Source organism: Myxine glutinosa, chromosome 10 (assembly GCF_964187855.1).
Source record: "Myxine glutinosa chromosome 10, kmMyxGlut1.1, whole genome shotgun sequence".
Lineage (NCBI taxonomy): Eukaryota > Metazoa > Chordata > Myxini > Myxiniformes > Myxinidae > Myxine > Myxine glutinosa.
Genome location: NC_136270.1, coordinates 97,237,129 through 97,265,041, shown reverse-complemented (window position 1 = coordinate 97,265,041; position 27,913 = coordinate 97,237,129). Strand labels below are relative to the sequence as shown.

The 27,913-nt window shown below is 46.5% G+C and overlaps 1 protein-coding gene across 1 annotated transcript in view; it reads left to right on the top strand.

Moving 5' to 3' along the window:
* LOC137433398 (uncharacterized) overlaps positions 1-27,913 on the top strand; it is a 320,088-nt gene that overhangs the window by 231,403 nt on the left and 60,772 nt on the right. The window contains exons 31-34 of the mRNA XM_078785923.1: positions 143-178; positions 5,897-5,933; positions 11,767-11,915; positions 14,151-14,559. Coding sequence (XP_078642049.1) covers positions 143-178; positions 5,897-5,933; positions 11,767-11,915; positions 14,151-14,559 — 631 coding nt within the window. The remainder of the gene's footprint in view (positions 1-142; positions 179-5,896; positions 5,934-11,766; positions 11,916-14,150; positions 14,560-27,913) is intronic.

Here is a 27,913-nt window from a genome sequence, read left to right as displayed (position 1 = left end):
CGAGACCCTTTTTCTGATTAGGTTTTTTAAAATAATGTCTTCCTGCAATGAATACATAATTCGGGAACTTTCTGATGATTGTACTCTTCCCTAACACCATTCATGCAGTTCAAATTCTGAGCCACATCTGTTTCCCCACCAGGGTAGGAAAGGTCAGAAGGGACATCCGGCATTGACGGTGAGTCTGTTGTATATATTGTAGCAATTTAAACACTGCCTTCCCTGCTGAGAGTTGTTGTTCAAATCTCATCCCCACGTCTCTGTTTCAAAGCCACCTTCATAATGGTGTGGCATGGTGTCAGTTCACCTGGAAGGGTGTAATAAATTGCTTTCGGTAACTCTTGGGAGCAGAATGAGCACATGGGGCAGAGTACAAAACGGTTTATCTCATTATGCTGGAATATATTGTTTATTGTTGTAAATCTCCAAATCAAATGATCATTCTGCTGTTTTATTTATGTAAAACTCGAATTTTGAATTATCTGATTTGATGATTGCGGAAAAATAATATTTGTTCTATTCACTGTTTCCTTGGTGAAAAGTGTTTTTCACTGTTTCCTAAAAAAATGAAGAAAAATGAAAAATGTTTTTCACTAATGTTTCCTAAAAAATGCAAAAAAAATTGAAGAAAAATATTTTCACTTTCCTAAAAAAAATGCCAAAAAAATGAAGAATAATGAAAAATGTTTTCACTGTTTCCTAAAAAATGCAAAAAAATGAAGAAAAATGAAAAATGATTTCAGTTTCCTAAAAAATGCAAAAAAATGAAGAAAAATGAAAAATGATTTCAGTTTCCTAAAAAATGCAAAAAAAGGAAAAATTAAAAATGTTTTTCACTAATGCTTCCTAAAAAAATGCTAAAAAAAGAAAAATGTTTTCAGTTTCCCAAAAAAATGCAAAAAAATGAAGAAAAATAAAAAATGTTTTCACTAATGTTTCCTAAAAAATATGGTAAAAATGAAAAATGTTTTCACTAATGTTTCCTAAAAAATGCAAAAAAATGAAAAATGTTTTCAGTTTCCAAAAAAATGCCAAAAAAATGAAGAAAAAAAAAAAATGTTTTCACTAATGTTTCCTAAAAAATATGCAAAAAATGAAAAATGTTTTCACTAATGTTTCCTAAAAAATGCAAAAAAATGAAAAATGTTTTCAGTTCCCAAAAAATGCCAAAAAAATGAAGGAAAATAAAAAATGTTTTCACTAATGTTTCCTAAAAAATATGGTAAAAATGAAAAATGTTTTCAGTTTCTAAAAAAATGCCAAAAAAAATGAAGAAAAATAATTTTTTTTTTCAGTTTCCTAAAAAATATGCAAAAATGAAAAATGTTTTCACTTTTTTCTAAAAAATGCAAAAAAATGAAAAATGTTTTCAGTTTCCTAAAAAATGCAAAAAAATGAAGAAAAAGAAAAAATGTTTTCACTGTTTCCTAAAAAATATGCAAAAAATGAAAAATGTTTTCACTAATGTTTCCTAAAAAATATGCAAAAATGAAAAATGTTTTCACTTTTTTCTAAAAAATGCAAAAAAAGAAAAATGTTTTCAGTTTCCTAAAAAATGCAAAAAAAATGAAGAAAAAGAAAAAATGTTTTCACGAATGTTTCCTAAAAAATATGCAAAAAATGAAAAATGTTTTCACTAATGTTTCCTAAAAAATGCAAGAAAACTGAAAATTTCAAATGTTTTCACTGTTTCCAAGTAAAACAACAACAACAACATGCATTTTAAGGCCATTTTCCCTGCTAGAGCGGGGGTTAGCCTTGCGGTCCCCATGACAATCTTCTCCATTTTGCCCTATTTTCTGCATCTCTCCTTGTTAACCCCCTTGCCCGCATTTCTTCTTCCACCACCTTTGGCCAAGTCTTTCTCGGTCTTCCCCGTCCTCTACTTCCTTCTCCATTCATTTCCATCACTCTTCTCAACCAGTCACTTTCATCCTTCCTCAACACAGGACCAAACCACCTCAACCTGTTCCTCTTCACAGCATCAATCACAGGCTCTATTCCCATCATCTTTCGCAATTCATCATTTGTCTTCCTCTCTCTCAACGATACTCCGCACATCCACTGAACCATTCACATTTCCACCCTTCGTTGCTGCTCTACATTCATGACCCATGTCTCATAACACTTCTCACACATGCAGCATACACCTTTCCCTTCAGCTTCAACGACACTCCCCTCCTCATCAGCACGCCACTCAGTTCCCGAAACTTCTTCCATGCACATCTCACTCTAGCAACCGTTTCCGTGTCTGATCCAACTTCTCCATTCAGCATGTCTCCGAGGTAGCAAAATGTTTTCACACCTTCCAGCTTCATGCCGTCTCCAAGATCCAACTCAACATTTCCTCCATCTGCAGCTTCCTCTGTGCACACCTTACATTTGAATGTAGCTGCCACACTGGTTAATGACCCTCTCAGACCACTACATTTTTGATGAACCCACTCAGCGCACATTGTACATTGAATGGAGTTCACTCCGACACCCTTCCTGCACACAGCACATGGCCACTTCCCAGTTCTTTCCACCTCACCACATGCTTTACCACTTGCCATCACATTCGTCTTTCCTATATTCACCTTCAGACCTTTTGTCTCCATACATTCCTTCCACTTGTTCATCTTTTCCTTCAGTGCATCCATACCTTCCACAATCAACACCAGATCATATGCATACAACAACTCCCATGGTAAACCCTCCGTTACGTTCTGAGCCAGCACCTCCATCACAGCTACAAATGGTAGTGGACTTAGTACCGACCCCTGATGCACTCCCACCTTCACCTCAAACTCACCACTGTTCCCGTCCTTCGTCCTTACAGCTGTGCGCGCTCTTTTGTACATTGCCATCACTACTCTGATCAACCATTCCTCCACTTCTAACTTCCTCAATGCCCATATCAATACTTCACGTGGAACCCTATCGAATGCTTTCTCCAGATCAACAAACCCAAGAAACAACTTCTTCCTCCTCTCCACGCACTTCTCCCGCAACTGCCCCACAATAAAGAGCGCGTCTGTCGTTCCTCCCCCCGGCACAAATCCAAACTGCATTTCGTCGATCCCAACCCTCCTCCCCATCCTCCTCCACAACACCCCCTCCAACACCCTCATTCCATGCTCCAACAACTCCATCGCTCGGTACGAGCCACACTCCAGAGGGTCACCCCTCCCCCCGTTTCGGGGGACGAGGGTACTCAGCCCCCAAACCACTGGAACGCGGCCCTCCCCCACCACCAGACCACAGATCTCTGTCACCCTCCCCACACCCCAACCTCCTGCCGCCCCAAACACATCCCCCACAACTCCCGTCGGCCCCCCTGCCCCTCCACTCCCCATTGCCTCTACCGCTTCCTCAACCTCCTTCCCAGCCATCCTCTCCGCCGGTCCCAAAACCAGGCCACTCTCTATGTTGCCATCCCATCCACCCTCCGCACTCAACAGCATCTCCATATATCTTCTCCATCCTCCTTCAATTCCATCTGGGTCCACAACGATCCGTCCCACCCCATCCCTCAAGCAACTCACCCCCATCACATCACACCCCTCCCTCGCCATCTGCCCCGCAATCCCGAATACCGCTCCCTGACCCCCCCCCCCGAATCCAAGCGCCCTCCGAACACCCTCCGACATGCCTCCTGCGCCTTTGCCACCTCCCTCTTTGCAGCCTTCTTGGCTGCCTTACAACTTTCACGCTCTGCCCCCTCCGCTCCCGCACCCCTCGCCCTCCGCCACTCCCCGAACCTCTTCCTCCCCCCGTCAACCCCCCCCCCCCCAACCTCATCATCCCACCACCATGTCTCCGAGTGCCTCGGTGGTCCCTCCGTCCATCCACACACCCCACCAATGGCTCCCAACAGACTATCCCTCACTGACATCCAACCACGCTCAAGCTCAACCACACCATCCTCCACCCCACTCAGCCTCCCTTTCAATGCCTCCCCCACTGCCACCTCCCCCCCAACCTCCACACCCCCACCCCCGGCCGGCACTTCACCCGCCGAGCCCTCCTCGCACCCCCCACCCCCCACCCCCATGTCGCAAACAACCAAGTGGTGCTGTGAAACAGCCTCCTCCCTCGGGACCACCCCCGCGTCCCGGAGGCGCCCCCCATCCCGCCCACGCACCATCAGGCAGTCAACGGTTGTCGTCGACCCACCCGACGTGCATGCAACAAGCCTACCATTCCCCCTCTGGAACGAGTGGTACAAATCAACAAATCAGCTCCACCAGCAAACCCCAAAATCCCCCCACCCTCTCCATCTCCCACACCACATCCGCAACCCCCATGAACTCCCTCAAAACCGTCCCCACTCCTTCCCCCATGTCCATCCAGGCCCCCCCCCACTACAACAAACCCCCCATCCCTCACGCCCTCCATCAGCCTCTCCATCGCACACCAGAACCCGTACCTCTCCCCATCGCTCCGACCAACCCGCGGAGCACATCCCGAGATGACGTTCACCAAGAGCTTTCCAATCATCATTTTCACCATCATCAACCCATCACCAACTCCAGCCACACTCACCACACCATCCACAAACTCCCCAGAAAACAGGACACCAACACCACCCACGCACTCCGGGCACCCCCGCCACACAAACCTGCACCTCTGTCCCTGCCCACCCCCCACCACCCCCACACCCCCCCCTCCATCTCGTCCCCCGCACACAACACATGTCCACTCCCCCTCCGACCAACACCTCCACCACCTCTCCCGATCTCCCCGCCATCGTCCCCACACCCCACGCCCCAAACCCCAGAAACCGATCCCCACCCCGGGCTGCACCCTGCCCACATGTAGTTGTAATTGTCATGGTTATCTTTTTGAGGCAATGTTTTTATGGCCGGATGCCCTTCCTGACGCCAACCCTCTTTGTCGCCTCTTACGACATGCAGGGATACGGTGTACCTATTCTAACCAGGGTACACACCGGGGTTCCAAGTAAAGTAAAGATGCCAAATAAAATGAAATGAAAAATGTTTTCACCAATGTTTCCTAAACAAAAGCAAAAAAAAAAATCATAAAAATGTTTTCAATTTCCTAAAAAAAAAAAAATTCATTTTCAAACATTTTCAAAAAAACGTTTTCAGTAACATTTTAAAATGAAAAAAAAATTCATTAATGTTTCCTAAAAAAATGCTAAAAAAAAATGATAAATATTTAAAATGAAAAACGTTTTCAGTGTTTTGCAAAAAAAGCAAAAAAAATGTATGCCATATTTCTTGGAGAATTGCACAACCTCCCAAACAATACCAACAATCTTTACCAGGTTTCTAGATTTAATCTTCATCATAGTTGTCTAAATTAATTTTTTTTTTTTCACATATTCCTAGAATGACAAATTAATTATTTGCCACAACAAAGGACATGCTGCTGCTGCTAATTGTGTTTGAAATTATCGTTAAGCTTTGCAACCGAATGTCCAAAGTTTCACCATGTTATTTGCATAACGTGACAGTTAGAGTGTCAGTACAAAAAAACAACTATACTCAATAAAATTACACTGCGAAAGATGCTACATAAGGAGTTGGAGAATGATAATATAATTTTGCATCAAATAATAATGTCTAAGCTCGACTTTTTTCTGCACACAATATTGTATCACAATTTATTTTCATTTGTTCTCTTTGCCTGTTAATATTTCAATGCAATAAGTTTTATAACATGTGCGCATGATAAACTATATAATAACACATTGCAAGTTATTTTCCCGACCCCCAACTATTGTCTCTCACCCCTCCCCAAACCCGCTCCCACTCCACCCCTAAAAAAACAATGAAATGATCCGCATTTCAGGGAATGCATTTTCTTTCAATCCATAACAGTCCATCTTTCCGACATTAGTTCATGGTTGTTGCACACGTTGTACTAATTTGCACTAATTGTGTTTCAGCGTGATGACATAATTAGACTCATAAAGGAGATTTGTGGTGAGTCCCTTAATGAACTGTTCATTATCCATATGCAACTTTTTAAATCTGTGTTTTAAATAACCGAGTGGTACATTGTAAAGCGTTCTACACATTTCCGTTGTTTGTCTGTCATCAAATAGTGGACAACCATAATCTAATCAGAGAGCGGCAGGTCCAGCCCTCCATACAACTCCAAGGGCTGAGTGATTAATCTTTACTGGAATCACAAACCAAAATGATAGATTTTAATATTAACTGAGCTATCTATTAAATTATATGAATATGAAAAATGTGATAAAGGATTGAACATCAATACAAAAGAAAAAGCATTTGGAGTCATCAATTTACAACTTGCTTGATTAGACTTCTGAGTGACCATATTTTCCACCAGATTTTAAAAATCAGGAGTAGGAGCAGGTGCAGGAACATTGCAACTCAGCGGTGAGGTTTCCATCTATCAAGCTTTTGCGTTTCTTGTTACCTTCGCAAAAGCGGAAGGTTATGTTTTGATCGCTGTGTATTTATTTGTATGTCTGTGTGTGTGTGTGTGTGTATGTTATTCGCATAACTCAAAAAGTATTCAACCGAATTGCATGAAATTTGGTGGGATGATTGGTTATTATACGGGACACATTTGATTTGATTTTGGGAGCAATCGGGTCAAAGGGCAAGGTCAAGGTCACGAAAAGGTCAAAATCGTATTTTTTGTCATAACTCGGTCAATTCTTATCCGATTTGCATGAAATCAGCACCAAACTGTTCACTGTTCTGTTCCCTACACTCCCATGCCAAGTACAGAACAGTAGCTGCGGCGAAGGTATGCGCTCTACCGAGTGCCCGTTCTAGTTTATCTTGTTGCCATCACAGACAATGTCTATTCACATGCATAGGTCGAAACTAAATTTGACAACAGTTTTGCAGTACAAAGGCAGAGAACAGGGCCTGAAAAGGTTTGCTATAGTTGATGAATGTTCTGTTTATTCAGCTGCTTTATGACACCTTGCTCGGCTTCACGCTGTTGAGGCCAAAGCTTTCAGAATCATTGGAATCTCCTGCGATGTAGTCAACGCCGAGGGCCTTTCACTCACTCACCGCAGGCAGGTTGGTGGTCTTTCTGTCTTCTACCGACTCCTCTCCGGCCTTGCTCCCCCAGCTCTCTCTGTGCTCTGTCCCCCCAATATTCCTTCAGGTCGCACAAGATCTGCCTGCAACCCTCTTATGGTTAAACTGCCAAAGTCTAGGCTCTCTGCTCACCTTCACTCTTTCATTCCCCTTTTCTCCCGCCTCTGGAACAAACTCCCCCACTCCCTTCAATCCCACTCCTCCCTCCAGGTCTTTAAAACAGCTGTTCACCACCATCTCTTATCTTCCCCCATCGAAAACCTTGATCTTTTCTACCCCCGGTAATTCAACCCAGAGTCCTTGCAGTGTTCATATGTTTTAATCCTCTCCCACCTCCCCCCAAGTCCTCCCGATGTCCCTGCTCTCAAATGTTGTGTTTGTGTCCTTCCCCTTCTTCCCCCTCTCTTTTGTGTCCTCCCCCCTCTCTCCCCATCTTGTCTGCCGCTCCCCTTGTTTTTTGTGTTTTGTGTGTCGGTTTGTCTTTTTGTGTGATTAATGCTTGCTCTTTCACGAGCCTCGATCTTGTATACAAAAAAAAAAAAAAAAAAAAAAAAAAAAAAATCTTCCTTCAGTGCATGCACATGACGGAGTTCCTGCCTTCCTTTCTGGAGACTTTCTAGACAGCATAGCTTTCTAGAGTTGGTGAAAGTCCAATTCGCATCAACTTGTGATTCAGGACCTTGCAGAGATTTGTTCACATAATCTGGTTACTGTAAGGTGTAAGAGCATGGAGGGGCAGAAGCTACCCAGGCAAGTTGCCCACCACTACTTTAATCCAATGTTTTAATTTGTTGTTTTTGAGGGATTCATTATGGACAATAGTTGTGGGTTCTAAATGGACCCCTGCTATATGAATTTGTTTTTACTTCTGTAGACCTAAATTTTTGTACACCATCTCCAGGCGCTGCATGATGTCATCGCCGGGAAACGAAGGGGACCCGGTGATGACATACACTGAAAGGGAGTACTCAGTTTTCACTCCGGTTTCTTTCTTTCTTGTTTGTTTGTCCTGGTGATATCTCAGCCATCCTTTGAGCTAGAAACCCGAAGTTTCGGCACAATAGTGAGCACGTGCTTTGGGAAAAATGATATTTTTTGTTTTTTGATTAATCAATTAATTGATTAATTACTTAATTATTATCGATTAATTAAGTACTTATTTTATTTCCGTTCTCATCTGGGCAATATCTCAGGCACCTTTTGAGCTAGGAAGCTGATATTCGGACACGTCAGTGACCAAATGATTTGGCTGTGAAGAGTATTTTTGGATTTATTGATTAATCGATTAATCATTTATTGATTAGTCAATTAATTATTATTTATTTTAAATTAATGACTTAGATAATTAATTTTTAAAAAGTTACAGATTTGAATGAAACATTGGTGGTTGAGGTATGCTATTAGCCAATTGATTAAGAAATTATTTTATGGTTGCTATTTATTGATTTTAATTATGCAATTAATCAATCAATTATTGTACACCTCTCCCTCCCAATACCGTCTCTATTTTCTTGCATGGCGGCATCGCCAGTCGCCGAAGCCACCCCGGCAGTGCCGCGCTGGAGCGTCTTATTTATTTATTTGGCATGGGGCAGTGTACTTTGAATGTATCTGTACTTGGTTTACATTGATCTAAGGCTCGGGGCAAGGACATAAGTAGAATTTACTGCACTTTTAATTGAGTTGTTAGGATATTAAATGACAATGCACAAATCAACACAGTATGCACAATTTGAACCTGTGTTGCCAACACCATGAGAAAAGTGTTCAGATGGGTACACCGAACAGAATGACCCTAATAAATATATTTTTACGGTTTGCCAAGAAATTCAAATGGGCAATTTATTACCTCTTTTTTCATCTTCTTGACAAAATATGAGTAACCCCTTATAATGTAAAATGAACTCCCCCAACAGAGTAAATCTGAACTTAGTAATTAAATATCGACATGTGTGAGTGTCACATGGGAATAAAGCACATATTGCAAGTCCTATTGTTTACTAGAACAGCAAAGAGAAAAATACTTTGACAATGAAAGAGGAAGTTTCGGTGGTGTCAACAGCAAGGATGATGGAAATGACCAATGACAACAAGAACATAAACAAAACAAATGCAAATTTGTCTGGAATTTATTTAACATGGTTGAGGTCACAGGAAAATGTGGGTGCAAGAGCCTGTTTCAGCAGAAACATAGAGATGATAATATGCAAGTTTTCCCCAGAGAAATGAAAACCAGACGGTGAGTGAAGGAGCCATTATAATTTAAATGATCATCGATGATTGCGGAACTTTTGTCTCAACAAGAATATTTTGAAGGTAATGAAAGCGTGAGCTTTTGTCGCTACATTCCCATTTGCAGTCACTTCCTTTCTTGCCAATAAGAGTTATTATTAGTTGGTGCAAATATGACTATAATTGAACTGGAAGGATGGCATGTGGTCACATGAGTCACAATGCAGAATTGTTTATAGATAGAAAGATGGGAATTTAGCGACAAACCTTTGAGGTCAAGGATAATCTGAATAAATTATTTGCTCTTACTCGCTGTGCATACAGTGCCTTCAGAAAGTATTCACACCCCTTGACATTTTTCACATTTGATTGTGTTACAGCCTGAATTTAAAATGGATTAAAATTGAGATTTTTGTTATTGATCTACATATTCCCCATAATGTCAAATTTGGGTTTAAAAAGAAAAATCGAATTTTTTACAAAATAATTTTAAAATGAAATACAGAAATGTCTAATTTACATACAAGTATTCAACCCCCTGAGCGAATACTTGGTAGAAGAGCCTTTGGCAGTGATTACAGCTTACAGCCTCGAGTCTTCTTGGGTATGTCTGTTTCAGCTTTACACATCTTGATTTGGGGGGTTTCTCCCATTCTTCCTTGTGGATTTGCTCAACCTCTGTCAAGTTAGATGGGGAACGTCAGTGAACAGCAATCTTCAAGACTTTCCACAGATTCTCAATAGGATTCATGTTTGGGCTTTGCATGGGCCCCTCAAGGACTTTGAATGAAGCCATTCCAGCGTTTCTTTGGGTATATGTTTGGGGTCATTGTCTTGTTGGAACTTAAATCTTCTCCACAGTCTAAGGTCTTTTGCACTCTGAAGCAGGTTCTCCTCAAGGATTCGTGTGGATTTAGCTCCATTAATTGTTCACTCTATCCTTACAAGTCTCCCAGTCCCTGCCACTGAAAAGCATCCCCATAGCATGATGCTGCCACCACCATGCTTCACAGTAGAGATGGTGTTAGATGGGTGATGAGCTGTGCCACGTTTCCACCAGTACATAGAGATTTGTATTCAGGCCGAAGAGTTCAAATTTCGTCTCATCAGACCCCAGAATCTTTCTCCTCGTGCTCTCAAAGTCTTCCACATGCTTTTTTGAAAACTTCAGGTGTGCTGTCATGTGCCTTTCTCTAAGGAATGGCTTACATCTGGCCACTCTCCTATAAAGCCAAGATTTGTGAAGACTGTTGTCCTTCTGGCAGGTTCTCCCATCTCAGCCAAGGAACTCTGCATTTCTATAAGAGTGGTCATTGGGTTCTCGGTCCCCTCCCTGATCAACTGATCAAGGTCGTTCTTTCCCGGTTGCTAAGTTTCGTCGGACGGCCAGTTCTAGGAAGAGTCTGGGTAGTTCCATATTCTTTCCATTTCCTAATAATGGAGCTCACTGTGCTCTTGGGAATGTTGAACACTCTAGTAATTGTTTTATACCCTTCCCCAGATCTATGCCTTCTCACAATTCTATCTTGGAGTACTACAGACAGTTCCTTGGACTACATGGTAGAGTTTCTGCTCTGACAAGCACTGTCAACTGTGGTCCTTATATAGGAAGGTGTGTTTCTCTCTAAATCATGTCCATTCAATCGCATTGGCAACAGGTGGACTCAATTCAAGTTGTAGAGACATCTCAAGGATGATCAAAGGAAATTGGATGCAACTGAGCTCAATTTGGAGTGTCATAGCAAAGGGATTGAATACTTATTGACTCAAGACATTGAGACACTTAAGACAGCATTTCATTTTTAATTGACTTGTAAAACATTTCGAAAAAAATATTGCACTTTGACATTATGCGGCATGTGTAGATCAATGACAAAAAAAATCTCAATTTAATCCATTTTCAATTCAGGCTGTAACACAATAAAATGTGAAAAAAGTCAAGGGGTGTGAATACTTTCTGAATGCACTGTAGATGCTTCAAGGGGAACATTTTCACAAGATGGTCTGAGAATTCCCATTTCACTTTGATGGCAAATTTCACATCATGAAAATGCTAGCATTGTTGTAAGCCAAGTGAATCTATTTATACTCTGTTACTCCCCTCATGCTTCTAAGTAAATATCATTTCATCGTGGTTCTTGATTGGTTTGGACAGCATGGCACAACTATTCAATATCTTCCTTGGATGCAATCTTTGTGTCACGCAGCTCATCCATATTGGGAGGGAATCTGTGGTATGAGTTAGAATGAATATGTTTGTGATGATTTGCTGGGAAAACAGCAAATGAAAGGCCCAATAAGCTCAGGCTACCACCAAGGCTGATGCTGACCTAGCATGCTATTAGTTCAGGGGTTTCATTTCTTCATAACTTGAAATGTGATACAGTATTTACAAAATTGCAAAACAAATGAAAAAATGCACCATGTAATGGTATTTTATGCCAAAATGTGTTTGGACTGAAAAGCAAAACATATTCTTTTAACATTGTTGCTGCAGGATGTGGAGTAAAATGCAAAGAGCGGCCTATGGAGTTGGTATTTGTGGTGGACAGCTCAGAAAGTGTGGGGCCAGACAACTTTGAGATCATAAAGGACTTTATGAGCACACTGATTGAAAAGCTGCCTGTCGGACGCAATGCAACACGGGTGAGTGGCTGCCAGGGAGATATTGGGTGAGGGAGGACTTGCATTCCCTCTGGTTAGTGCAGCGTACAATTCTGCTGTTCCAGTGGATTTCAGGTATTTTGGGTTTCCTCAACATGGCTGAAGTCATTTAGAAATATCACAATTAATAGTGTATCAAAAACGCAGTGATCCTGAATTGTTTTTAACTTAACTGGACGACCGTCCCGTTGAGTTCATCACATACTGAACCCTCCGGCGTCCGTCGTCTGTCGTCGTCGTCTGTCGTCCGCTAACTTTTCAACGTTAACGCTCCAGCGTCCACAAATATCAACCGATTCTGATCAAACTTGACATGCTGCATCCTTACCCCAAGGAGCAGGTTGGTATTACAATTCAGCCCGATCCGTTGAAAAATGGCGGACGTAGGCGACCATGTTGTTTTTGGTCATGAAAACGACGTTAACACTCTAGCGTCCACAAATATTAACAGATTTTGATCAAACTTAGAATGTGTAACCCTTACCACACAAGGTAGGTTGCTATTGCATTCCAACCCGATCCATCACAAAATGGCCGCCATATTGTTTTCAGCTCCGAAACGACGTTAAGACTGTAACGTCCACAAATATTTATGGAGTTTGATCAAACTTGGTGTGTGAGTTTACCACACAAGGTACGTTGCTATCGCATGTCAACCCGATCTGTCACAAAATGGCCACCATAGGCCGGCAAAATGGCCGCCATAGGCCGGCATGGCTTTTCATTTAAGTCAAATCTAGTACAGACAACTGACCTACTTTAAAGTTGTCTCGTCAGTTCAGTTGAGTTCTGCTTCCCTGGAAGCTCTAGTTTTATTTTCCAGTTTTGATGAAGCACAATGCCTGGAATCATTCTTGAGTTGACTTGAATCATGGTAGTCATACATACACATGATATGACAGGATAGCTGCAAGAGGTGTGCTTGTCTCTTTGCTGCCAAGTCTGGGTTAGACTCTTGGCCTGACTATAAACTAACATATTGATGATTTTTCACGTTGGGTAAGGTGTCAATGAGTGTGCAGTTTGTCAGAGACCGACTGATGAAATTGATGTGAACTGATGCGAAAGATCTCAGAGACATCGAAAAAACCGACTAGACAACCCTCCCATCTACTTTCTCAACAATACTCTCCAAGAGGTTCTGTCGCTCAAGCTTTTGGGTCTCACTATCTGCCATGATCTTTCCTGGGAAAACCACATTTCCAATCTGGCCTCCAAAGCCAGTCGCCGACTGGGCATCCTCCGTCGTGCAAAGTCCTTCCTCGGCACACCTGAGCTCCTCACCACATACAAGGCTTTCATCCGCAGCTCAATGGAATACTGCTCTCCCCTCTGGGCCAGTGCTCCTGCCTCACACCTAGCTCGGCTTCACGCTGTTGAAACCAAAGCTCTCAGAATCATTGGAATCTCCCGCGATGAAACTAACTCCGAGGGCCTTTCACTCACTCACCGCAGGCAGGTTTGTGGTCTTTCCGTCTTCTACCGACTCCTCTCCGGCCTTGCTCCCCAAGCTCTTTCTGGGCTCTGTCCCCCAAATATTCCTACAGGTCGCACAAGATCTGCCAGCAACCCTCTTATGGTTAAACTGCCAAAATCAAGACTCTCTGCTCACCTTCACTCCTTCATTCCTCTTTACTCCCACCTCTGGAACAAACTCCCTCACTCTCTTCAATCCCACTCGTCCCTCCAGGTCTTTAAAACATCTGTTCACCACCATCTCTTATCTTCCCCTATCCAAAACCTTGATCTTTTCTACCCCTGCTAATTCACCCCAGATCCACTTTTTTGAAATACCGACTTCTTTCCTGGAAGTCCTAGCAGTGTCCATGTGTTTTATACCCCCCCCCCCCCTTCCCACGCCTCCTCCCCCCAAGCCCTCCCACAGATCTCCCGATGTCCCTTCTCTCAAATGTTGTGTTTGTGTTCTTCCCCTTCTCTCCCCATCTTGTCTACCTATACCCTTATTATATGTTTTGTGTGTCTGTTTGATTTTTTGTGATTAATGTTAGCTCTTTCACGAGCCTCGATCTTGTATACAAGTAGAAAAAAAAGTGAATGTTAAGCGAACTGTTGTACTTTGCTTGCATTCATATGCAGATGTGAAAGATGTTGTGGTACCTTAAAACATTGGTAAGGCGTTGTGTGCCAATAATGGATGAAATCAACAGAACGTTTATTGAGTTATGCTAACCGCAGTGGGTGTTTCTGGATTCACAGGTCGGCATGGTGCTCTACAGCCTTGAGGTACGGCTTGAGTTTGGCCTTGGCCAGCACATCACGGCAGGCAATCTCCGGCGTGCCATTGCCCGTGTACCTTACCTCGGTGAAGGCACGTACACAGGCACTGCCATCAGACAAGCGGTGCAAGTAGGCTTTGCAGGTGCACGGCCTGTGGTACCCAAGGTGCTATTGGTGATCACGGATGGTGAGACGGACCGCCGTGAACCCACACCCCTGGAGCAGGCAGTGCGTGAGGCACAGGCTGCTGGTGTTGAGACGTACGCAATTGGTGTCGTCAACCGCACCGATCCCTCTCAGGCAAGCTTCTTACGTGAGCTTGACCTCATTGCATCTGATCCAGATGAAGAACACGTTTACCTCATTGATGACTTCAATACATTATCAGGTCAGAAGTCACTCAAAAGAATCCAACTGTTTTTAACTCACAGTTCAAAAACATACAATTCATTGTTATCACTAATTACATTTATTCTGAGTTGTTGTTGTGCTCGAGGTGTATGAAAATTGAGCAGTGGGATTGAGTGGTATCAAACACCTGCAGTAAAATGTATACATTGTGAAAGTCAGTATTTCTACATTGATGGATTGAGACAGAATAATTTCAAACTACGGAAAAACATCTGCAAAGTATTTATCTCGATAAATAAGTTGGAGTTACGTTCAGGAGAGGTCTTAGCTATGGGGCAGCCTGGACATTGCCGGGGCCCCGATGGCTGGTGGAGGTAATATGCTCGATGACCTACGGAAGAATTAATCGTCCTCGATCATCAATCGAGCTGGCATTGTTTTATGGCCTAACTAGGCAAAGTTAGCCAAAAGCAATGGAATTGAATTATCCAAGTGGGACAAAAAAAAAAAATTAAAGCAGAGAAAAAATTGCTTGAAAGTTTACAAAAAGTTACTAATCCCTTCAAAAGTAGAACCGAGAATGAAGCAGCAGTACAGCAGTCGGTTAAAACTGCCAGCAGCAGCAACGGTAACGTTAGTGCTCCAGGTAAAAACATTGCTACCTTATTAAGCTCATTTTTCCTAGTTATAGCTAGAGTATGGTGCTTTTCGAGCCCAATGCACACAAACCCATTCACACTGAGATGCCAAATTAATCTAGTCATTGCATTCCTATTATAACATGAGTTTTATTTTTTATAGTAATAGGTCGACATTTTCTGTACCGTAAAATGGGGTGAATAGGGACACAAACTGAAAAAAAGTTCGGAAACTTTTTTCGCTGAAAACTGATAATCATACTGATTTGTTGATATTTGGGTTGAAAGTGTTCTCTTGTTTTTTTAAAAAGCAACTTATAGTCCCTATTAACCCCATATATGGGTTAAATAGGAATAAATAGGATTTTTATGGCTGTCCCTATTCACCCCGTTTTACAGATGAATAGGGACAGTCACTAATACAAAATAATAATAATCAAGAAATAGGGACAGTTTGGAGAAACTTTTTATCCCATTTTTTTTTTCATCGGCACCATGGTTTATATTATGGGTGCATATTATGTGCATCCATCTGAGCTATCAATTTAGCAATAAGTTGGAAACTCAGGATTGTTTCTTGATTATTATTTTTTGTGTTAGTGACTGTCCCTATTCACCCGTAAAACGGGGTGAATAGGGACAGCCATAAAAATCCTATTTATTCCTATTTAACCCATATATGGGGTTAATAGGGACTATAAGTTGCTTTTTAAAAAAACAAGAGAACACTTTCAACCCAAATATCAACAAATCAGTATGGTTATCAATTTTCAGCGGAAAAAGTTTCCGAACTTTTTTTCAGTTTGTGTCCCTATTCACCCCATTTTACGGTATTGTTTTGTTTAATATTGGAGAATAGAGTAAAGTCAAATCCCAAACTGCGGTGCATTATTGAAGGGACATGCATTGGGAAAATTTGGCACTTTGTTCTTGTTCAGAGTGGGTTGGGTGGGAATAAAGGATGTGTGGGGGGCCCCAATCCTTGACTTTTGCCCAGGACCCAAGAATCACTAAGACTGCCCCTCATCACGTTAAGAGTGTTCGTTGGTTACCAGGGAGTTCTCTGCACTGCAAGAGGAATGTTACCAAGCTGCACATAATCTCAGCCCCTGACTTTACCAAAGCCTTCTGTGAAGGGAAGATAGCTTCAATACGGCCCCTCATGGAGTGAATTCCAGTGCAATTATTCAGTTGGAAAGAGAAGAATGACCTGGTAACGTGGCAAGGCAGGTGTTTAACCAATCAGGTTGCAATCAGGTTGGAGATCCCAGTTATTGCTGCATTCATTATTTTAATATGCATGCTTTGGACTGAGACTCTCACCTTGCACTGAGATCTCAGGCTGCCCATCTGTAGTGGCGAGAGGTAATACTGTGATGACAAGATAGGTACTGAGGAAGTGTGTTTACAATCACGCAATAATCACTGCAGGCTGTGAGTTACACCCTTGGACTCCTCCGGGAGCCCCCCTGATCCGAAATCGAAAAATCTAAGAATGAGCAATCCTGCGGACCATCGAGTAGAAGGGCTGTATCAGGTTTCAGAGCAATCAGTTGGTAACAAGATTGGTAAATGTCTGAGAAATAGTTGAGGAAGTGTTCAACATCGGGGTTTTTTTACAACTACAATGGCCGCCGGTTGGCCATCTTTGTTCGCATCGCAAAACAATGTGATGTGCTTATGTATATCATTATGTATCGTCTTTCAGCCATGCATGAACAAAATTTATCCATAAATGTCGAAGATATGGTTGTGGACGGACATTCAGACGCACGGACGAAACCCAATCCATAAGCCCTCGTTTCGGAATAAGTCCAATGGAGCTAATAAGGGAGGAGTAGGGATCCGAAGTTTCTGGGGTTAACCCCCGATATTTGTGGGAACACCCGTGGGAGCCCCCTTGATCCGAAATCGAAAAGTCGACAATTGAGGATCCTGCAGACCCTCCAGTAGAAGGGCTGTACCGGGATTCAGAGCAATCCGTTGGTAAATAATGGATGGGTAGGGATCCGAAGTTTCAGGGGATAACCCCCCCCCCCCCTTACATCCCTCCTCCTGGGAAGCCCCCATGATCCAAAATCCAAAGATCGAACCTTTTTTTTGTATACAGACTCAAGGCTCGTTTAAGAGCTAACACATTACCCATGGAAACATACACCGACCCATAAAACATACAATAAATAAAGGGAGCGGGAGACAAGAGGGGGAGAGAGGAAAGCACACAAACACAACAACAGTAGAGAACAGGGACGTCAGTAGATCTGTGGAAGAGAGTGGGCCGGTGGGGTGTGGGGGCGGGGAGGGGTACATGGTATAAAGCAAATGAACAATACTAGGAATTTCAGGAAAGAAGTTGGGGATTTAAAGAGGTGGATTTGGGGTGTTTTAACGGGGGTAGAAAAGTTCAAGGTTTGGATGGGGGAAGATAAGAGATGGTGGTGAACAGCTGTTTTAAAGACTTGGAGGGAGGAGAGGGATTGACAAGAGTGAGGGAGTTTGTTCCAGAGGTGGGAGAAAAGAGGAATGAAGGAGTGAAGGTGAGCAGAGAGTCTTGATTTTGGCAGTTTAACCATAAGAGGGTTGCAGGCAGATCTTGTGCATCCTGCAGGAATATTTTGGGGGGCAGAGCACAGACAGAGCAGGGGGAGCAAGGCACAGGGCCCAGAGCACTGCCTTGAGGAACTCCAGCCTGAACAGGAAGAGGAGAAGAGAGAATTCCATTCAGGGCCACATGTTGACTACGACCAGAGAGGAAGTCGGAAAGGCATGTGTGGAGGTTTCCATAGATCCCATAGCATTATGGCCTGAGTGGTTATGAATGAGGGCTACTGTGTTGTATTCATTTGTCAAGTTTCAGGACAATCAGCCTGGTATTGAGGGAGGAGCAAAACAGGAAAAAAAAAATGGACGACTGGACAGGTGGACATCACGACCCATTTTATAAGATCATGAGCATCCGATGTTAAGATGACATGACCGAAAATAGTGTATAAATGTCACATTCTAGAGGCAGTCTTGTCATTATGTAGCAGCACTTATAGTGTTCGCATTTGTCTTGCATCACCCTGAATACATGCACGAATTTTCAAGTGTATTTTGCAAAAGTGATGATTTAAAAATTGCTTTTTGAATGACATGAAATAGAACACCTATTTCCTACACAGGTAGACATGCTCTTTAGATAAGATTAATCAACAATCATAATATCCACTTCGGTTTTGAACCATCCACAAAACGAAGTTAAAGTTTATTCCACAAAAACAGTAATCTCTTCCACTGCAGGATATGTGAATGATGTCTGGCACGTTGCTAGTGGCTGTAGCATGAGCATCCATTGCGTGTGGCAGAGTTTGAAAAAAGGTAAATATGTCATTATGGGATGGCCAGCAGCGAGCAGCCTGGAAACCATTCGATGATTTTATTAATTTTCATGGATAAAATGCAGTCTCCTGAGAGTGAGGAGACAGAGGGTAAAAATAGCAGCTTGCGGACACCTGGGGGGATGGAGGGGGAGGATGGTTGGAAGCAACAAGAAAGGGAAATAAAGACATGAAAAGAGTAGACAGAGGAGGTGAGGAAACCCAATAACCTGCAATCAAGAGGATTGTGTTAGGCAGGATAAATGGGATTACAGAAGATTGTGAGTCGGGATAGGGGGTGCCATGAGTTGGTTGTGAACCGTTTGCTTTTGAAGCCCCATAGGGAAGGGTATGATTGAAGGTGGTTCTACATTGGGAGAAAAAAGGAACAAACTAGAAGGACAGTCAATAGAGAGCGTACCTCCGCCGAGCTGAACAGTTTGTTTTGTATCCCAATGATCGGTCGGTTTTGGATTCGGACCTGAACCAAAATCTAATAAGATTGTTCTTGTCAGTTACCCAACTCATCCACTATGTTTTCTCATAATCCGTCCACAACTTTTTGAAATATCCTGCTAAATATCGTTTTTGGCCCTATCACTCAATGGTGAAAAATCACTTAAGATGGTCTCTGATCCGGATCCAGATTCGAATCTTCACCAAAATCGAATCAATTTGTCCAGGTCACACACCCAACCTGTCCACCAAGTTTTGTTCGAATCCGTCCGTAACCTTTTGAGATATCATGCTATATGTCATTTTTTTTGTCCTATCTCTCAATGGTGAAGAATCACAAAATTCACAAATCCAGATCTGGATCTTCACCAAAGTCTCATCATTTCTCTCTTGTCACATACCCAACCTCTCCACCAAATTTTGTCAGAATCCGTCCACACCTTTTTGAGATATCCGGTTCACAAACAAACAGATAGACAGACAGGCAAACAGACAGGGGTGAAAACATAACCTCTATCCAACGTTTGTAGTGGAGGTAATAATTACAGGTGTGTTGTACAAAGCATGACTTTTGGTAGTTTAAATAGGTGGGGGGTTACTGAAGAACGCAAGCATGCTGGAAGAGTTGAGGAGGGTCAGAAACCTGAAAGAGCAGAAGAAGCTAGACCGAAGGAGAACTTGCTAAAAACAGAGATCACTCACTGTCCTGTCTGTGATATGAGAGAAACAGACCTTGTGGCCTTGTGCTTGAGCCTCATCATAGGAGTTGACAACAATGTTGAAAGCTTTAGATTCCACAAAATCCAGGAGAGATGAATATGATGGTGGGTTGCAGGCCCATAAGGGAGAGCAACACTCCATTGAATTACAAAGGCCTTGTAGGCTATACAACAACAACAACAACAACAACACGCATTTTAAGGCCATTTGCCCTACCAGAGCGGGGGCTAGCCTTGCGGTCCCCATGACAATCTTCTCCATCTTGCCCTATTTTCTGCATCTCTCCTTGTTAACCCCCTTGCCCGCATTTCTTCTTCCACCATCTTTAGCCAAGTCTTTCTCGGTCTTCCCCGTCCTCTGCTTCCTTCTACATTCATTTCCATCACTCTTCTCAACCAGTCACTTTCATCCTTCCTCAACACATGACCAAACCATCTCAACCTGTTCCTCTTCACAGCATCAATCACAGGCTCTATTCCCATCATCTTTCGCATTTCATCATTTGTCTTCCTCTGTTGAGGCTATCTATGCAAGAGGAATTATAACATCATCATAACTTTAATTGCCAGCTTCAAGCGCATCAGTTTTGTTTCCTATTAACACTGTTGTAATGCCAGAAATTAGGTTTGTATAACATTATACATGGATGTACACAAAGGAACTTGAGCACAAGAGGAGGCCATTTGTGTCTCAAACGGACTCAAACGGAAGCCTCTCCTCAGTGAAAGACACATGAAACCCCGCTTGGAGTTTGCAAAAAAGCACCTAAAGGACTCTCAGACTGTGAGAAACAAGATTCTGTGGTCTGATGAAACCAAGATTTAACTGTTTGGCTTCCGTCTGGCCACTCTGCCATAAAGCCCAGATCGGTGGAGTGTTGCAGTGATGGTTGTCCTTCTGGAAGTTTGTCCCATCTCCACACAGGATCTCTGGAGCTCAGCCAGAGTGACCATCGGGTTCTTGGTCACCTCTCCTACCAAGGCCCTTCTCCCCCATTGCTCAGTTTGCCGGGCGGCCAGCTCTAGGAAGGGTCCTGGTCGTTCCAAACTTCTTCCATTTAAGAATTATGGAGGCCACTGTGCTCTTGGGAACCTTCAATGCAGCAGAGATTTTTTTTGTAGGCTTCCCCAGATCTGTGCCTCGACACAATCCTGTCTCTGAGCTCTGCAGGCAGTTCCTTCGACCTCATGGCTTGGTTTTTGCTCTGATATGCATTGTCAGCTGTGAGACCTTATATAGACAGGTGTGTGCCTTTCCAAATCATGTCCAATCAGTTGAATTTACCACAGGTGGATTCCAATCAAGGTGTAGAAACATCTCAAAGATGATCAGGAGAAATGGGAGGCACTTGAGCTAAATTTTAAGTGTCATAGCAAAGGGTATGAATACTTATGTAAATGTGATATTGTAGCGGCTGCCGCTGAGTTTTCACAATCGCCTTGCACCTATCAAGGACGCGGAGCGATCACCATGCCGGGCTCGTCCAGGACGCCCAGGCTCGCCCTCAACTTGCCAGGCCGCAGCCAGGACGCTGGGCCACGCCCCCTGGCGCCGGGCCTGGGCAAACCCCCTGGCGGAATAGATGTATATTGCTGACTGATAAACGGTTTTTCAGAGTGCCTGAGTGTTTGATTTCATTAAAGCAACTCAGATGAATTCTAGCTTTTTGTCGCGTCCATTCTTCCGATCGACGTGGGAGCTCCGGCTCCTTCATTGGTGACCTATCGACATGGACACGGCAGTCGCCCTTAAACTGCCTACCTTCTGGGAGGCTCACGCGGCAGTTTGGTTCGCACAGGCGGAGTCCCTGTTCGCCCTGCGAGGCATCACGGCCGACGACACCCGCTTCCACCATGTGGTAGCTGCGCTCGGGTCGGTTACCGCGGCCCGCGCCCTGAGCCTCCTCGAAAGCCCGCCAGCCGCTGACAAATACGGCGCGATTGAGAAGCTGCTCCTCGATGCTTTCGCCCTCCCATCGGCGGAACGCGCACGGCGCCTGCTCGATCTGCCTGAGCTCGGCGACACGCGCCCTTCCGAGCGCATGGACTACATGCTTTCACTGCTCGGCGAGCACTCTCCGGCATTCCTGTTCCGGGAGCTGTTCTTCCGTCAGCTGCCTAACCCGGTACGCCTCGCCCTGGCAAGCACGACGATCACAGATCCCCGGGCCCTTGCCAGAGAAGCCGACAAGATCTCCGCCGCAGGACAGCGCATCGTAGCGGCGACATGGGACCCACCGCCGTCCGACGCAACACCCAGGGCGCCCGAGCACCCGGCACGGTCGACGGCCGAACTGCCGACGCCATTGGCGGCCGCTCTACCGAGCCGACCACCTCCGGCACGACGACCGAGGCCTCCACCTGACCAAGCGTGGTGTTACTATCATGCCAGGTTCGGACAGAAGGCCTGGACATGCCGACCCCCGTGCACCTTCAGCAGGCCGGGAAACGGCCGGGCCGGCGTTCATTACCAGCCATGAGCGCCGGCCACACGGGCAACTTACTGTTCATCACGGATAAAGCGTCCGGACGGCGCTTCCTGTGCGACACCGGCGCCCAACTGAGCGTCATACCCGCCTCTGACCAGGACAGGCAATCCGCGGTTTGCGGCCCCTCCTTAGTTGCGGCCAACGGATCGACTATCCGCACCTTCGGCCCGCGCAACGTCACCCTCTGCTTCGGCGGCCAAGGCTTTGCTTGGACGTTTGTAACCGCCAACGTGCCCGTGGCTCTGCTAGGCGCCGACTTCCTCTGCGCACACGGACTGCTGGTGGACGTCCAACGGCGTCGTTTAATCAACGCTGAAACCTTCAGCTCCCTGGTATGCACATTGAGCAGCTCCGCGCCGACCGAGCTGGCATGCGCCGTCCCGGCGGCGAACGAGTTTGCTCGCCTGCTCACGGAGTTCCCGGCCCTCACGCGGCCGACGTTTTCGGCCGTCGCAGTACGGCATGGGATCGAGCACCACATACCAACCACGGGCCCGCCGGTCTACGCCAGGGCCCGCCGCCTCGACCCAGCCAAGCTCGCCGTAGCGAAGGCCGAATTCGACGCATTGGAGCACCTCGGCATCGTGCGGCGCTCCGATAGCGCGTGGGCCTCGCCACTGCACATCGTGCCAAAGCCGGGGGGTGGATGGCGCCCGTGTGGCGACTACCGCCGTCTCAATGACGCTACCACCCCCGACAGGTACCCGATCCCGCATATCCAAGACTTCTCCGCCCGTCTGGCGGGACGGGTCATTTTTTCGAAAATTGACCTCATACGGGGATATCACCAGGTACCTGTCAGGGCGGCCGACGTCCCTAAAACGGCAGTCATCACGCCGTTCGGCTTATTCGAATTCTTGCGGATGCCGTTTGGTCTCAAGAACGTGGCTCAGGCGTTCCAGCGCTTGATGGACGGCGTGCTGCGTGACCTGCCGTTCCTTTTCGTTTACCTGGACGACATCCTCGTCGCCAGCACGTCCCGGGCCGAGCACCTCCTCCACCTCCGGACACTGTTCGAGCGCCTCAGCGAGCACGGCCTCATCGTCAACCCGGCCAAATGCCACTTCGGCACGACGGCCGTTGATTTTTTGGGCCATCACATCACCAAGAACGGGGCCGTGCCGCTGCCAACCAAGGTCGAGGCCATCACCACGTTCCCGCGTCCCCGCACCATAAAGGCCCTGCAGGAATTCCTGGGAATGGTGAATTTTTATCACCGCTTCGTGCCCCGCGCTGCTCAGCTCATGCGGCCCCTCTACGAAGCCCTCCGGGGCATGCCGGCCAAGCACGACATCGCCTGGTCCGCAGCAATGGATGCGGCCTTCCAAGGCTCAAAGCGGGCCCTCGCCGACGCAACACTGCTCGCTCACCCGGTGCTCAACGCTCCCATCGCCCTCACCACGGATGCCTCCGACTACGCGGTGGGCGCCGTACATGAGCAATGGGTGAACGGGGTTTGGCAGCCACTCGCTTTTTTCAGCCGGCAGCTCCGGCCGAACGAGCTCAAATACAGCACGTTTGACCGGGAGCTCCTCGGTCTACACCTGGCCGTCCGCCATTTCCGCCACCTCCTGGAGGGCCGACCTTTCACGGCGTTCGTCGACCACAAGCCGTTGGTTTACGCCATGGCCAAGGTCACGGAGCCATGGTCGGCCCGCCAACAGCGCCACCTCTCCGCCGTGTCGGAGTTTACCACGGACATCCGGCACGTCGCCGGCAAAAACAACGCCGTGGCCGACTGTCTTTCCCGGGCCAGCGCGAACGCGGTCCACCTGGGCGTGGATTTTGCGCTTATGGCGGCGGACCAAACCACCGACACCACGGTGCAAGCCCTCCGGGCGGCGGACACGGGCCTCCGCCTGGCCGACATCCCCTGCGCGGACACTGTCCTGCTCTGCGACGTCTCCCAAGGCCAGCCTCGCCCCATCGTGCCCGTCGCCTGGCAACGCCGCATCTTCGCCTCCCTCCACGGCCTTTCCCACCCGGGCCGGAAAGCTTCCCACAAGCTGGTGTCGGCGCGTTTCGTCTGGCACGGCCTTCGTCGGGACGTCCGCGATTGGACCAGCGCCTGCACGGCCTGCCAACGGGCCAAGGTCCACCGACACACCCAGGCCCCGCTGGCACCTTTCACCGTGCCCGAACGACGTTTCGACCACGTCAACGTGGATCTGGTGGGCCCCCTCCCCCCGTCACGGGGGTTCACACACCTGCTCACCATGGTGGACAGGACCACCAGGTGGCCGGAGGCCGTTCCCCTCGTCTCCACCACCACCGCCGACGTGGCGCAGGCTTTCATCGCCACCTGGGTCGCCCGCTTCGGCGCACCGGCGGACATCTCGTCAGACCGCGGTCCACAGTTCACCTCCGAGCTGTGGGGCGCGGTCGCCCGCAACCTGGGGATCAAGCTCCACCGTACTACGGCCTACCACCCCCAAGCAAACGGGTTGTGCGAGCGATTCCACCGCTCCATGAAGGCCGCGCTCATGGCCGGCCTTCAAGACGTCGGGTGGGCCGACCGGCTGCCGTGGGTCCTTTTGGGCCTTCGCACGGCCCCCAAGGAGGACCTCCAGGCATCCACCGCCGAGCTTGTCTATGGCCAGGTGCTACGCGTCCCGGGCGAATTTGTGCCCGACGCTACCAGTCCCTGGTCCGCAGCTCACCAGCGCTCGGACCTCCAGGAGGCCGCCCGACGGTTTGCCCCCGTGCCAACATCCCACCACGGTGACCCCCAGTCCTACGTCCCCCCAGCACTCCGCACAGCGGAGTATGTTTTTGTGCGTCACGACGCACATCGGTGGCCACTCCAGCCGCCGTACGACGGGCCCTTCCGGGTGCTGCGACGGGACGACAAGTCGTTCGTCATCGACATCGGCGGCAGGTCGGACCGGATTGCTGTGGACCGCCTCAAGCCGGCGCACGTGGACGTCGACCACCCACCACGGGTGGCCCTTCCGCCGCGGCGAGGCCGTCCCCCGTCCACGGTGCCCCCCACTCGACCGCCCACCACCTCACCGGACCCCCTCCCACGACCCGCCAGGGGTCGCTTCGGCCAAGTCATCAGGACCCCCCTCAAATTGACCCTGCCGGTGCAAGTCGATTCTGGGGGGACGTGTGTAGCGGCTGCCGCTGAGTTTTCACAATCGCCTTGCACCTATCAAGGACGCGGAGCGATCACCATGCCGGGCTCGTCCAGGACACCCAGGCTCGCCCTCAACTTGCCAGGCCGCAGCCAGGACGCTGGGCCACGCCCCCTGGCGCCGGGCCTGGGCAAACCCCCTGGCGGAATAGATGTATATTGCTGACTGATAAACGGTTTTTCAGAGTGCCTGAGTGTTTGATTTCATTAAAGCAACTCAGATGAATTCTAGCCTTTTGTCGCGTCCATTCTTCCGATCGACGTGGGAGCCCCGGCTCCTTCAATATTTCATTTATTTCTTTTTAATAAATTTGCAAAACTTTCTAAAATCCTGTTTTCTCTTTGTCATTATGGGGTATTGAGTGTAGATTGATGAGGTAAAACATGAATTTAAACGATTTCACCATAAGGCTGCACATAACAAAATGTGAAAAAAGTGAAGGGGTCTGAATACTTTCTGAATGCACTGTATCTCACTCAATTTTATAAATACCTACTGTTTCTGTTGTCACCACCTTTGGAGAAAGACTTTTGCCAACATTTACTATTCTCTGGGTGAAAGACCGCTGATTTAATACCGTCCTAACTCTCCTCTTCTTTACTGTGAAACTGTGCCCCCTGGCCTGGTCAGCGTCCATTCTGCTGAAAAGCTCTTCTGCACTTATTTTGTCTATACTCTTCATTATCTTAAACCTCTCTTTCTAATCCCGTCCTTTCTAATGAATATAGTCCTGTCTCTTTCAGCCACTCCTCATAGCTTCATCTAGCTTAGCACAGCATCAATCTACTTGTTCTATCTCCTTATTTTGTATGCGGCACAAGGCTGCGTCATTGGCTGAGGACGCGGCTGTGCCGCTAAAGCAGTGCCCTCTGTAGAGCTAGGGCCGAAATTTAAAACCTGGCCATAATGCCAGAGATAGCTCACTTACTCTTCGTGAAGGAGATCGTGGGATTTTTAACGTCCACCAACTAATGCCGGCTCATGGGACAGCCAGTTGAACATCCATCCGAGGGATGGCACACATTGACGAATCACCGTGCCTGTAAAACATTGGGATGACTTTATAGCTGGTTCCTGGTTGTTTATACCTGGTTGAAGATTCAAACCCAGGCTAGACCGCTTAGAGGAGAGTGTGCATACCTCTTGGACATCCTGGCAGCCCTACTTGCTCCATGTTGAACTCTATTCTATGGCAGATATGTCCATCCTCAGATGTGGTGACCAAAACTGGACACAATATTCCAGATAAGGCCTCACAAAATTGCTATACAGTGTTAACATGACCTCTTTTAATTTATAACTTATTTCCCTATAAATACAACATAAAACCATATTAGTTTTACCTATGGCTGCCTGGCATTGTGCTGAGCAGTGATCCTGGTTATAGGTAGTTTCACCAAAAAGGGGGTGATGGTGAACGTGTAAGCTCTGCAGACAGCAACAGCAGAGTGTGCAGGACCAGAAAGGAGGCGGTAGAAGACAGAGAGACCACCGACCTGTCTGAGCTGGCGCACTGAAAGGTCCACAGACTAGGCTTCATCCCAGGAGATTCCAATAATTTTGAAGGACCTGGTATCCACGGCATCAAGCTGAGCAAGATGTGAGGCATGCAAGCCAGCCCAGAGGGGAGAGTAGTGCTCTCAGGATTAAACTCTTGCAGGTTGATAAGAGTTCAGGTGTGCCAAGGAAGGACTTTGTACGACGGAGTATGCCCAGTCGGCGGCTGGCTTTGGAGGCCAACTTTGAAATGTGGTTTGCCCAATAAATCAAATGAGATGACTGATACTGAGACCCAGGAATTTGAATGAATTAACTTCCTCAATAGTATTGTTAAGAAAGTAGATGGGAGGGTTTGCCAAACGGTTCTTTCGTAGAGAGAGAGTGAGAGTGTGAGGTTTGTCAGGATTAAAAGACATATTCCAAGTGGTTGACCATCTTGTGATTTTGTCAAGGTGTGAAGAAGAGGGAAGAGGCTGCAACCTACCTGTCTGAAGGATGAGGGATGTCACTGCAGAGGGTGAGTCATCAGAAAATAGATAAAGGGAATTCTTCTGAGTGTCAGAGATCATTTACGAAGATCGGGAATAGGATTGGGCCCAGAACTCTGCCTTGGTGCCCTCTGGCATGGACAGGGAGAGGAGATGAAAGGAGTGTGTTGACAGCTACACATTGGCTACAAGAGTAGAAGACGTCGGTGAGCCATGTGTGGAGTTGGCTTTCGATGCCATAGGCAGAGTTTGGAGAGCAAGGAGGGATGCCAGACTGTATCAAAAGCATGTCCTATGTCCAGAGAGACGACCCTGATCTGTGTCTGACATGGAGGGCCACCATCCATTGTTGGTTGAGTAGAGGCAGCATGTCCAAGGTGGAGTGATGTGATCTGAAACCAAATTGGTGATCAGAGATGAGGTTGTTCAGCTGCGATGATGGATTCCATTACCTTGCTGATGATTGGAAGTAAGCTGATAAGTCTGTAGATTCCATGGCGCTGACTTCCCCCAAGCTGTTTGTCTCATCTGACAGTCCTGTGTGGTGTCACATGCATTCGTCTGTATGTTCGTGGGTGTGAGATGTGTTTGGCAGCTCCACTGTG